Source organism: Olea europaea, unplaced genomic scaffold, assembly GCF_002742605.1.
Source record: "Olea europaea var. sylvestris unplaced genomic scaffold, O_europaea_v1 scaffold4098, whole genome shotgun sequence".
NCBI classification, from domain to species: Eukaryota; Viridiplantae; Streptophyta; class Magnoliopsida; order Lamiales; family Oleaceae; genus Olea; species Olea europaea.
In genome coordinates, this window is record NW_019260685.1 from 9,610 (window position 1) to 23,099 (window position 13,490).

The 13,490-nt window shown below is 44.4% G+C and overlaps 2 protein-coding genes across 2 annotated transcripts; both read left to right on the forward strand.

The window, feature by feature from the left end:
- The first annotated feature begins 1,746 nt into the window (after positions 1-1,746).
- LOC111387585 lies at positions 1,747-2,436 on the forward strand. Its single transcript, XM_023012161.1, has one exon. It carries the CDS (start codon positions 1,747-1,749, stop codon positions 2,434-2,436), a length of 690 nt encoding a protein of 229 aa, XP_022867929.1.
- Positions 2,437-3,925: 1,489 nt separating this feature from the next.
- LOC111387586 lies at positions 3,926-5,266 on the forward strand. Its single transcript, XM_023012162.1, has 2 exons — positions 3,926-4,780; positions 4,835-5,266. Exons 1-2 carry the CDS (start codon positions 3,926-3,928, stop codon positions 5,264-5,266), a joined length of 1,287 nt encoding a protein of 428 aa, XP_022867930.1.
- Positions 5,267-13,490: the final 8,224 nt, after the last annotated feature.

Genomic DNA, 13,490 nt, shown 5'->3' on the forward strand with positions numbered 1-13,490 from the left:
AAATAATCCCCAGGCAGGAAACTAAAGATCCCCCACTCAGAACGTGGGCACAGTGGGACACGTGGCACCACATTCGCCTAGTGGTTATCCGACCCCTAATGTCTATAAATACCTCCGGACGCAGCACAGGTAAAGGGTTCTTTTTTTTATCTATCTGGTTCATCCTTAAAATTCCAATCATATTTTTCAAGCCTATGAACTAATTCTCACACCGGAGGTAAAACGGGGGAGGAAGCCCTGCCTTCACTTTTCAGGTCATATATACCGGACGGAGTAGACGAAACGCCCAGCGCAATCAGGCAAACAGGAAGGTGTTGATCAACTACCATTTCATTGGCGCCGTCTGTGGGAAAGTTTTGAACTAAAAAGCCATGCCAAGAAGACGAACAAGGAGTGATACTCGCCTGGTTGGGAATACGACGGAGTCGGAGTCAGTTGCAAGGGGACGTGAGCCGCCGTTGCCCCCGCAGTATGTGACGCAGGGTGAATTCAGCGCTTTGGAGACCTAGTTGGCAGCAATGATGGCACTCCTACAGGACCAGTCGCAGAGACCCACTGTCCCTCCATTGAGCCCAACAAAAGTGACGAGCCAGCAACCGCCTCAAGCGCCACCCGCGATTGTCCCTCCGATCTCTTTGCGGGGGACGGGAGATGCGGGAGCCCCAGAGATCGAAGCTCAACAGCCCCTGCAAACTATGGTAGACCTGGAACAAAAGATGGAAGAAATCATGACCCAGAAGATAGATGATGCCTTGTCCAAGAGAAAAGATAGACGAAGACAGATGGTTTTGGAGAAAGACCCGTTCGCACCAGAAATCATGGCTGTCCCCTTACTTAAAGGTTTCAAACGGCCTATGATAGAAGCGTATGATGGAGTCACGGACCCGTTTGACCACTTGCGAACCTTCGTAGATCTGATGAGACTTTACGCCGCCCTGGACGCAGTGATGTGCCGATCCTTTCCCCCCACACTCAGGAAGGAGGCTAGGGACTGGGTAGCGACCTTGGCCCCATGATCCATTAAATCATTTGATGAGCTCTCCAGGAACTTTGTAGCTTACTTCGTAAGCAGCAAGAGAAAGAGGAAGACAGCCATTGGGTTGATGCAGGTCGTACAGGACAAGGACGAGTCATTGCAGGAATACTTAGCCAGGTTCAGCCGAGCAACTCTCGGCATAAAAGACCTACAAATGTCGCGAACCTTCGTAGATCTGATGAGACTTTACGCCGCCCCGGACGCAGTGATGTGCCGATCCTTTCCCCCCACACTCAGGAAGGAGGCTAGGGACTGGGTAGCGACCTTGGCCCCATGATCCATTAAATCATTTGATGAGCTCTCCAGGAACTTTGTAGCTTACTTCCTAAGCAGCAAGAGAAAGAGGAAGACAGCCATTGGGTTGATGCAGGTCGTACAGCAGTGGTTACCGCCTTGATGAATGGAACGCGAAATCGGGCCTTTAAAATGTCACTCTTCAAGAACCCCCCAGAATCGATGCATGACTTATTGAGGAAGGGGGACAAGTATGTCGATGCGGAGGAAGCAGAGAAGATTACTAAAAGTCTCAGGGACGTAAGGGAGGCGGAAGTTCATAAGCGAAAAACATATGACGAGCAAAGGCACACTAATAAAACAAGCCGAAGAATGAACGCATAAACAAGGGATATGCCTAAGACCGGCCGGTCAAGTAGAAGCGAGAGGAGGTCAAGGCACCCACCCCTTTGAACATTCCACGTACAAAGTTATCGATGGAGATACAGCACATGAGAGAGCTCGAATGGCCTAAACCGATGCTAACTCCTTTCGATAAGAGAAATCAAAGTAAATATTGCCATTTTCATAGAAATCATGGGCATGATACCGAAGAATGCCTGCAGTTAGAGGAAGAAATTGAGCGCCTGCTAAGAAGGGAACTATTGGCTAAGTATGTGAAAAATGACAAGGGTAAGCAAAGGCTCGAAGGTCCACCCCCACCGAGGGCAGGAGTGATAAACATGATCATCGGAGGAATAACATCAGGCGGTGACTCAAATTTGGATAGAAAGAGCTATGCGCGTTCTATAGGGGTTTGCTCTATTCAGAAAAAAGCAAGATTCAACCAGAACATAACTTTCGATCAAGAGGACTTGATTGGTGTAACGCACCCCCATGATGACGCCTTAGTAATAGTAGGCGATATAGCGGATTTTGACGTGAAAAGGGTGTTAGTTGACGAAGAAAGTGCGGTAAATGTCCTCACCTTCTTGGGTCTAAAAGTTCCCCAAGAGAAGTTGAAGATGGTGACTACCCCCCTACTAGGCTTTGGAGGGGCAAGAGTGATACCGGAGGGGACTGTGGAATTTTCAGTCACGCTAGGGACATACCTAGCAACAGTGGTCATCGTGACTAATTTCTTGGTTGTCAAGACCCCCATGGCCTACAACGCTATCTACGGCTGACCATTACTAAATGCAGTTGGTGCGGTCCCATCGAACTACCATCAAGTTATGAAGTTTCCAACTAGTAGGGGAATCGGGTGCGTGCGAGGGGACCAGCAGGCATCAAGAAAGTGCTATGTGGATAGTATACAAGCCAAAGGCTCACCATCAGTCATGATGTTGGATGTGGAACTCCCGAGGGAGCGGATCGAACCGCTCGATATGATAGAAAAAATCTTTGTAGCCGAAGGACGAGAGTTTAGTGTTGGAATAGGTTTGGGATCCGAAGAGAAAGAAAAATTGGCAAGGTGTCTAGCTGATAACTTGGATGTCTTTGCTTGGAGCCCAGAGGATATCCCAAGAATTAGCCCGACCGTCGCGCAGCACCGCCTCGATGTCCAGCTGGGGGCTAAACCAGTGAAGCATAAAAAAAGAAATCTCGCCCCTGAGAGGCAGGCTGCGGCCAGAACTGAGGTAGAAAAACTGCTACAGACGGGTTTCATCCGAGAAGTGCAGTACCCCGAGTGGTTGGCAAACATTGTACTTGTGAAGAAGTCAAACGAAAAGTGGCGTATGTGTGTAGATTATACTGGGCTGAATAAGGTGTGCCCAAAAGATTCATACCCGCTTCCCAGAATAGATCAACTGGTAGATGCAACTTCAGGACACGGAAGGCTCAGCTTCCTAGATGCATTCTCGGGATATCATCAAATTTCAATGGCCGAGTCCGACCAAGAGAAGACGTCATTTATCACTGACTTTGGCACGTACTGTTACACGGCTATGCCGTTTGGTTCGAAAAATGCAGGGGCGACGTATCAGAGGATGGTAAACAAAGTCTTCCGTAGGCTGATTGGAGATGTTGTAGAAGTCTATGTTGACGATATGGTGGTCAAGAGAACCAAGGCTAATGACCATGTGGCCAGCTTGCAAAAAGTGTTTGACGTTGCCCGATAAAACAGGTTAAGGTTCAATCCAGAGAAATGTGTTTTTGGGACTGCGGGGGAAATTTTCTAGGATTCATGATCACGCAAAGGGGGATCGAAGTAAACCCGAACAAAATTCAGGTGATCCTAGAAATGAAAAGTCCTACCAGCAGGAAGGAAGTTAAGAGGTTGACAGGGCGGGTGGCCGCCTTAAATCGTTTCACGAGCCGGGCAGCAGACAAATGCTACCACTTTTTCAAAGCTATAGGGGGCTCCTCCAACTTCGAGTGGACCCAAGAATGTGAAGAATCACTCAGGAGCTTGAAACAGTCATTACAAGAGCCCCCGATCTTGACCAACCCCTGCCCCGGGGATGTGTTATGTCTTTACTTGGCAGTCTCACCAAGGACAGTCAGGGCGGTGCTGGTGAAAAAGTTCTCAAAGGTGCAAAAACCAGTCTACTATGTGAGCCAAGTATTAAGGGGCGCGGAGGAAAGATACAGCCTGGCTGAACAGCTGGTGTAAGCATTGATGGTAGCAGTTAGAAAGCTGAGGCCTTACTTTCAGTCTCATAGGTACAAGTAATGAACGACCAACCCATCAAGCAGATCCTACATCGGCCCAAGACCTCTGGAAGAATGTTGAAATGGGCAATCGAGTTAAGTGAATTTGATATTGAATTCAGGCCAAGGACGGCTATTAAGGCACAAGCTCTAGCAGACTTCATCGTTGAACTCACCCTTTCGCCCGAGCACCCACCAGGGGGACAGGCAGATTGGAAAATTTTTGTCGATGGATCTTCGAACGATGAAGAATCCGGGGCTGGGATCATAATGATAGGTCCGAATGGGGAAGAGTTGGAATACTCGTTGCGTTTTGAATTCCTAGCTATAAATAACGATGCCGAGTACGAGGCAGTGATCACAAGTTTAAGATTGGCAGCCAAACTCGGGATAACTTCAGCAGAAATTTGCAGCGACTCTCGATTGATAATCGGGCAAGTGACGGGGGAGTTCGAAGCAAAAGACGAAAAGGTGGCAGCATATTTAATGGAGGTCAAAAACTTGCAGAAGGGGTTCACCAGGTTTAAGATAACTAAGGTTCCGCGAAAGGACAATGAGCGGGCAGATGCGCTGGCTAAACTCGTATTCGCTAACCCCAAACGTCTGCCTCGCACAGCAAGCGTGCAAATTCTGCGGCAACCTAGCATCCCACACACGACAGATGTTATGAATATAAAGTATGAGGAGAGTTGGATGGACCCGCTGTTTGAATATCTAACAAAGAATAAATTGCCGGAAGATGCTTTCACGGCGAGAAGGCTAAAAATTTGGGCAGCCTTGTTTGCCGTCATCGATGGACTGCTCTACAAGCGAGGTTTCACAATGTCATATTTGAAGTGTTTGCGACCAACAGAGCCACAGGAGGTGCTAGTCGAGGTACATGTGTGAATTTGTGGAAACCACCAAGGGGCCACTTCCCTTGCGTTGAAGACGCTTCGACAAGGATATTATTGGCCTAGTATGAAGGAAGATGCTAAAGATTTAGTTGGGAAATGCGATGCATGTCAACGCCATGGGAATTTGATCCACATTCCTATCGAGCAACAGACGGCAATTTTTGGGGTGTGCCCTTTCTTTCAATGGGGGATGGACATCTTGGGACCTTTGTCCCTGGCCAAGGGACAAAGGAAGTTCTTGCTAGTCGCCGTAGACTACTTTACTAAGTGGGTGGAGGCTGAACCCTTGGCCACCATCACGACTACAAAGATACAGGGATTTGTCTGGAAGAATATCATATGCAGGTTCGGCATACCCAGAGTAATCATTACTGATAATGGAAAACAATTCGATAATCATAGTTTTCGAGCCTTCTGCACAAGTTACCACATCGACCACAGACTGACTTCAGTTGCTCACCCATAGGCGAATGGGCAGGCTGAAGTGACTAACCGAACCATACTATGGGATCTGAAGACGAGACTGGAAAAGGAGAAAGGGCTTTGGGCGGAAGAATTGCCCAATGTATTGTGGGCATATCACACAACTCCCCAAGAGTCGACCGGGGAGACGCCATCCAAGTTAGCTTTTGGGATGGAAGCTGTGGTCCAGTTGAGATACTAAGCGAGACGGGAAGGATGAAAGTCAAGCAACACGACGGAGTAGCGACTAGAGGAGAACTTGACTTCCTTGAAGGGATAAGGGATAAGGCGGCAATAAGAATGATGGCTTACAAATGGAGAGCTGCCGAGTACTTCAACAGGAGAGTCAAGCCAAGGGTCTTCCAGCCAGGAGATCTCGTGCTAAGGGATGCAGCAGCAGTAGGACACCCCCCACCAAAGCTTGGTCCAAACTGGGAAGGCCAGTACGAGGTAATCCGCGGGCTGGGGAAGGGAGCTTACAGTTTGAAAGATATGAAAGGAAGGCCGCTAGGTAGACCGTGGAACGCGGAACACCTCAAAAAGTATTATTAGTAGGTTTCGAAATATACAGACAGACAACACTTTTGTAAATACAGTCGACTAGGTTGCATCATTTATTTTCTCCATGTAATGCCTCACGAAGGCACCTTTATTTGTAACATTTGTTATTCAATGAAAGACCTTGGTGGTGACGGATGATGAGGGCGCTAAGGAAGGGTCAGCCTAGCTGGGACGTCCCGGTGCGCCTACTGAGCTCACAAGGCCAAGAATTTTTTATGCTAACAGGCAACTTTAAAATCCACGCTCATCCCATGAAGACATGAGGTCGACATAGCCTACGCGGCAAGGTAGAGAGCCTTGAAAAGTCAAAAAATTGGCGAAAGCCCTTAACTGCCAGACCACCCCCTGTGGTCGACATAGCCTACGTGGCTAGGTAGAGAGCCTTGAAAAGTCAAAAAATTGGCTAAGGCCCTTAATTGTCAGACCATTCCCTGTGGTCAACATAGCCTACGCGGCTAGGTAGAGAGCCTTGAAAAGTCAAAAAATTGGCCAAGGCCCTTAACTGTCAGACCATTCCCTGTGGTCGACATAGCCTATGCGGCTAGGTAGAGAGCCTTGAAAAGTCAAAAAATTGGCTAAGGCCCTTAACTGCCAGACCACCCCCTGTGGTCGACATAGCCTACGCGGCTAGGTAGAGAGTCTTGAAAAGTCAAAAAATTGGCTAAGGCCCTTAACTGCCAGACCACCCCCTGTAGTCCATATGGCCTACGCGGCCAGGTAGTCGACATAGCCCACGTGGCTAAGTGGAGAGCTTTCAAAAGTCAAAAAATTGGCTAAGGCCCTTAACCGCCAAACCACCCCCTGCGATCGACAGAGCCTACACAACTAGGCGAAGAACCACGAAATGTCAAAAAGTTGGTTAAGGTCCTAAACCGCTGGACCCCTCTACCTGTGGACAACATAGCCTGCTACTTAAGCACGGGGTAACATAAGGCTAAATTTGGCTAAGGCCATCGACCACTGGACGCTAGTTAAAAAAAAAATAAAATTATATATATATATATATATATATATATAGACAAGTAGGAGATAATGAGACTTAAACAAAAGCAAACAAGAAAAAAGAAAAGTTAGCAAAGAAAATAACAATTAAGAAATGCTTCAACCCAAGGGGGAGAGATCCCCACTATCGCCTCGTGATGAACGACCAAGTGACCTAGACGACTGAGCTGCACTCTCCTTTCCCTTCGCTGCGCAAGAAATCTATCCAAGCCAGAGGGGTCTATAGAAGGATGCTTGGCCATAATCCACTCCTTGGAGAATTTGATAGACGCTGACATTGCCTTCCCCCGATATGAATTCAAAGCCCTAGCGTAATCAGACGACGTCTTGTACTGTTCCACAAATGCCTTGAGGTCACTAGCATATTCAGCTGAGGCCTTATACTTCTCAATCACCTCCTCAGGAGCATGAGCCAAAACAGAACGTAGGTTGTCGTTCTCCGTCTCCTGCTCGCAAGCTCGAGCGTCCAACGCCTCTAAAGATTTCTTCAAGGAAGATATTTTTTTCTTGTAGTGATGAGCCTCTTTTTTCTTTTCTTCAGTAAGATTTTTCAACTCCAAGACCAGGCGGCGATTCGATTCTGCGAGTCCAGTCTGGAGGGCCACCACCTAAAAAAAAAAAAGAGAGAGGGGGAAAAGGTGAAATCAAGTATTAAAACCCAGCTTAAAAGGCGAGACTCAACATGAAAGAAATTACGAGATGGGAAACATACCCTCTGGAGATAAACAGCCGAAGCCCTTTCAATGTCATCTGCACTGCGCCCTGCAATTGCTCTAGAACGAGCAGGTGTTACCAAGGACTTTAGCACCTCCATCTCATGATAACCCCGGGTGGGAGGAAACCTAAAGTTAGAGAGTGAGTCCTCGCGCCCACAACGTTTGCGACTGGGAACTCCCGGCTTAGGAACTGGAGCCACCTCACAAGGCTCGTCTGAAGGCTGGGAAACCTCGTTGATCATCCGAGATTTCTCCCCTGGGTTGGCCGCCCTCTTTCTCTTCGAAGGGATAGGTGATGGATCCGACTCACCTTCCACCTCACCCTCCAGCCCATGGACAGGCATGAAATCCATAACCCCTTCAAGATCAAGCTCTGCCCCTGCACATATAAGTTGGAATCTGTTGGGGTCACAAGGTAGTAAAAAAAAAAATTGAAGGGGGGAGGATGGAAAAGGTGAGCACAAGAGCTAACCATCAACAAAGGCATGCCCCTCATCGCCTCCTAGCAAAGTCTTCAATACCCCATCAAGATCAAAGTCCATACCTGAATACACACATCCAAACTCATTAGTCCCGACAAGCTAAGAGCAAAAATAATAAGTAAACGTGTGTGCACGCAATATAAAAAAAAAACGACGGGAACAACCTACCGGTAGGACGACACATCCCCACTATCAACATGTTCTTCATAGTCAGAACTGATTCTAAGTCAGGTACATAAGGCGGTACATCGACCAACTCTTGAATTTGAGCTTCTAGAAACGGGGTAACTTCTACTTGGCTATTGAAAAGACGAATTTGAGGGTGTCGCCAATTGGTGTTAAAAGAGAATTGACCCGTTGAAGGCCGGAGAAAGAAGAATCGAGACTTCCATTCGCTATTCGAATTTCTAAACTTAGGAAATTGCAAAGGAACCCTAGTGGTAAAATAGACAAATGCATTACACTGAACTAGCTCATGCATTTCGAAGACACACCTGAAAAGATCCATGGAAAGCGAAATTCCCCGTTTAAGACAGACATATAGAAAATATAACGCTTTTCTCCATGTTAATCTGGCTAGGAGTAAGGTGGAACTCATTGAAAATTGACACAAAAAAGGGATGAATGGGAAACCGAAGACCCCCGTCCATAACGTCCTTGTACACGGCTATCTCGCGGGGGTCGGACCCGAGAAGTCTTTCTTTAGGACCGGGGGCTCTATAAACGTAGTTATCCACCCGGTCATACTTACCTAGACATTTTTCCAACTTAAGTGGTGAATTGTAAAGACTATAACTTCTTGGAATATCCATGGGGACAACCTCACCAGCCGGGTCTTGCCCAACTTCTAAATTTTGATTTGGAAATTTGGAAGAACTAATGTGCCTCTTAGGAGGATTTGGAACAAACGCCTGAGAATCAATTGAACGAGTTTTACTATCAATATTATGAAAAGATCTACCAGATGAAGGAGGCGAATCACTAGAGGGCCGAATCAATGGACTAGGTAGGCCGCGAGACTTAGGAGAGGGCGGGGGACGGCCAGCCCGAAGGCAAGCCGTAGGCCGACCAGCCCGGTCGACCAGCAAGGCTGGTCGATCGATTGGATCCCCTCCCACACCCTCCGACGAAGGTCCGATCGAGTCACTATACCCATCACTTTTCTCATAGGAAGGAGAAGAAAGAATTGTTTTATACATGACAACAAAGAAGATGAAGAGAAGAAAATTCAAAGCAAGACTTTGGATTAAAAGAAGAGAGAAAATTACCTTAGAAGGGAGGAGGCCTAGGATGTTGAGTGAAAGTGAAAGTGATTCTCAAAAATAGGAATTACCCCCCTTTTTATAAACAAAAGAATTCTAACTTTTGGAGGGAATTTTCCCTCCAATATTGGGGCCATTGGTGGGGTGCCATGTGTGCAGTAAAATTATCACTCGATCGTGTTTACATTATTCGATTTATTAATACGAACTACTCCTTTGTTGTATTAAAAAAAATAATAATAAAAACAAAAATAAAATAAAATAAAATAAAATTGCTACCCCTTGTCGAAAACATCGACAAGGGGTAGGGGGCTAATGATATAGGTTGATAGAGGAAACCACCCTCGACGGCAAGCAAGACGGATCACAGCACTTTGACGCGAGGTCGTCGACCCCCCCTAGGGGCACTCTGCCACTATGCAAGGCCGTCGACCCCCTCAGGGGGCGCTCTACCAGTTCGCGAAGTCATCGACCCCCGCCCTAGAGGCGCTCTACCACTATGCGAAGTCATCAACCCCCCCTAGAGGCGCTCTACCATTACGCGAAGACATCGACCCCCTTAGGGGTGCTCTACCACTACGCGAGGTCTACAACTGGAATGGGACTGCCTGTCCAAACACTTAGCCATAAAACTCCTAGTGAATTAATTAGGTTTCATAGTTGCTAAATGCGGAAATAATCCCCAGGCAGGAAACTAAAGATCCCCCACTCAGAACGTGGGCATAGTGGGAACGCCAACGTGGGACACGTGGCACCACATCCGCCCAGCGATTATTCGACCCCTAATGTCTATAAATACCTCCGGACGCAGCACATGTAAAGGGTTCTTTTTTTGATCTATCTGGTTCATCCTTAAAATTCAAATCATATTTTTCAAGCCTATGAACTAATTCTCACACCGGAGTTAAAACGGGAGAGGAAGCCCCGCCTTCACTTTTCAGGTCATATATACTGGACGGAGTAGACGAAACGCCCAGCGCAATCAGGCAAACAGGAAGGTGTTGATCAACCACCATTTCAATAGTCATAGACCAGAATTTCAGAAAGAAATGGCTCTTTCAAAAGAAAACTAAGGTTTTATTCCGCGTGTTTATTTGATTTGTAAAAATGAAAATGGTATAAAACAGGGTTTCCAGAATTGGGTGATCGAAAATAATCCATGTGATGAGGTGAAAATAATTTCTAGTCCAGATCACGTGGTTATGTTCTCTAAACCCTGAGAACTGTGTTCCTTCCTGCAAGAGATAACAAAAAAATACTGATTACTATACCAATTTCTTTCTTTTCCTTAGAATGTAAATTCCTGATTTGAGATCACATTATTGTCATGTTGTCTTCTCCTGCGACTCTAAAAGAAATTGTTGATAGAATAAATAATTTGAATTTATTGTGCATCTTGTTCTTGCGACAGACAATAGTTTAACTTTTTGCCATTCAGCCACTTTTTAACTGTAATTATGTCCAGATGAGCATCTCCTGGTTCTATCAAGGGCACAAGTAGAGGGTGTTAAGCCAAGCAAGCTAAGCAAATAATGAACCCAACAGATGAAGAATTTTGCAATGTCGATAGTTAGTTATTTGTTAATGGTCGGATCTGTGCAGACTAGTGATCATAGCACAGTTATATCAGGCTAGGCCCTTCTGTTATAACTATTCATGTAGTAGTGGAAGCTACTTGTAATTAATTGACCTGAGACATATTTCCTGATTGATGACCTGCTGGGGACATATTATGTAATGCATTTAGCATCTAACTGGTAATTAATATTACAACAAAAGAAGCCAAGGTTTAAAAATCAGAGATTTCCTCAACAACATGGACAAACCGAGAGAGAAGATAGTTGTTATTTCGTGGAAATTAATGAAGCCCAATTTTTATGTTGTCTTATTGATACACTGCAACAAATTAACTCAGTAATAGCATGCAAAGAATGTTGTCTATCATGTTTGGTAGCATTGTTCCAAATGCTATCCAGCTTCTATCACAGCAAATGCTATTTTGAAATGCAGCATTACAGAATCTTATCTATAGAATTAATCCCTATTTTTGAATTATCGATGGACATTTTAATTGGAATCAAACCTTCTGAATCTGAATTGGAGGTTTTAGGTCGTTTCTTAAAAAAGGAGAATCAATAGGGTTCTGGACAAGTTTTGTTTCTTTAATTGAAATCGTGGGTATCCAATTCTAGAACTGAATTTATCTGTTTTTGCAACTTATTCACCCTGATCCAATAACCGGATGTGATGCAAAGGAAATCATAGGGTGAAAAGAAAAATCAACAATGTTGATTATTATGTTGTTTTCATAGGAATGAATTCATTTTACTTTTAGTATTTGTAGAATCTGAAGCTTACAATTGGTTGTTAGTTTTTGGTTTGTCTTTTTGTTATGGAATTTGGTGGAATTTGGTGTTTCGGCTCTGTTAGATATTAGATGGTATCAACTTCTAAAGGTATTAATCTCGTCTTTCTCCTTCCCGTTCATCCCAAAATTGCCGTTCAACCCAAACAATCGAGCCTAGGAGAATAGCCCTCTTATCTTTGAAGTACTTGTAAAATTAAATCCATAATACCCAAGAACTTAAATAATCATGATTCTCATTTTTTTTATAACGCGGAAAGGAATTGACATACTTGAATGCATGAGAACAATCAACCCTCAATTAAGTTGCACAAACGTGATGGTTATTGTGTGCCTTTTATGGGGTAGAGAGATTTTGTTTACCAAAATTATTTAGGATTGTAATCTTTGACTAATCCCAATAATCAAGTGAATATGTGCCACGTCATGTGGGACAACTTCTTACATTCTTCCACTTGGCCCATATGACCATAATAAACCTTTTGGGATAGTTAAGATAAACATGAGGCACGCAACATTCCAATCCTTCATTAGTTTGGTTACCATAATACTATAGTTGAACAACCCACAAGTGCGAGTCATGGCGATTCTATATCAATAGAGCGAAATACTTCCTTCCATGTACTACAACGCTTGCAGACCATTAACCATAGTCTATAGTGAAGTATCATAAAGGTCCAATCATTATATCTTTGTTAGAGACTATTCTTGTTATCATTCATCCAAACTTACGTATGCATAATTATGGAAAACAAGAAATATCAGAAACACATTTAATGATATCTTAAGCATCAAAAGAAATAATCATAATGTAATCCAAAATAAACGTTATTGGGTATAACAAAGACCCATTTGTTAACATGTTCCATAAATGCCTTTGGTGGTAAACCCTTTGTCAATGGATCTGCAATCATGAGCTCTGTCCGTATATTTTCTATAGACACTTGTTGTTTCTGAACTTCCTCTTTTACAACAAAATATTTGAGCTCCTTGTGCTTAGCACCTTTAGAACATTTGTCGTTTTTAGAGAAAAAGACTGCTGCAGTATTATCACAATAAATTCTCAATGGCCTAGCAATACTGTTAACAATCTCAAGCCCTGAGATAAAATTCCGCAACCACAATCCAAGAATAGTGGCCTCAAAGCATGCCACAAATTCAACTTCCATGGTGGATGAAGCAGTGATAGTCTGTTTGACACTTTTCCAAGAAATTGCTCCTCCAGCTGGCAGGAACAAATAATCGAATGTTGACTTTCAACTATCAATGCATCCAGTAAAATCTGAATCTGAATAGCCAATCACCTCAAGGTTACCAGATCTCTTGTACGTGAGCATGTAGTCCTTTGTCCCTTGCAAATACCTCATCACTTACTTTGTGGCTTTCCAGTGATCCATTCCAGGATTACTTTGGTGTCTTCCGAGCATACCAACTGCAAAGCTAATGTCTGGTCTAGTGCAAGTTTGGGCATACATCAAGCTTCCAACAGCAGAAGCATAAGGAATTTCTTCCATTTGCTTATATTTCCATTCATTTTGTGGACAATGCATGAGACTAAACTTATCCCCTTTTTATATTGGGGCAACACTAGCTGCACAATTCTTCATACCGAATCTCTTTAGAATTTTCTATATACGCTTTTTGAGACAACCCCAACAATCCACGTGATCGATCACGGAATATTTCTATTCCTATCACATAAGTTGCCTGGCCCATAACTTTATTTCAAAGTTCTTAGAGAGAAATTCCTTAGTTTCATGCAATAGGCCAAGAATACTATTGGCAAGCAATATGTCGTCAACATACAGAATTAAAAATACAAACTTACTTCCACTAATCT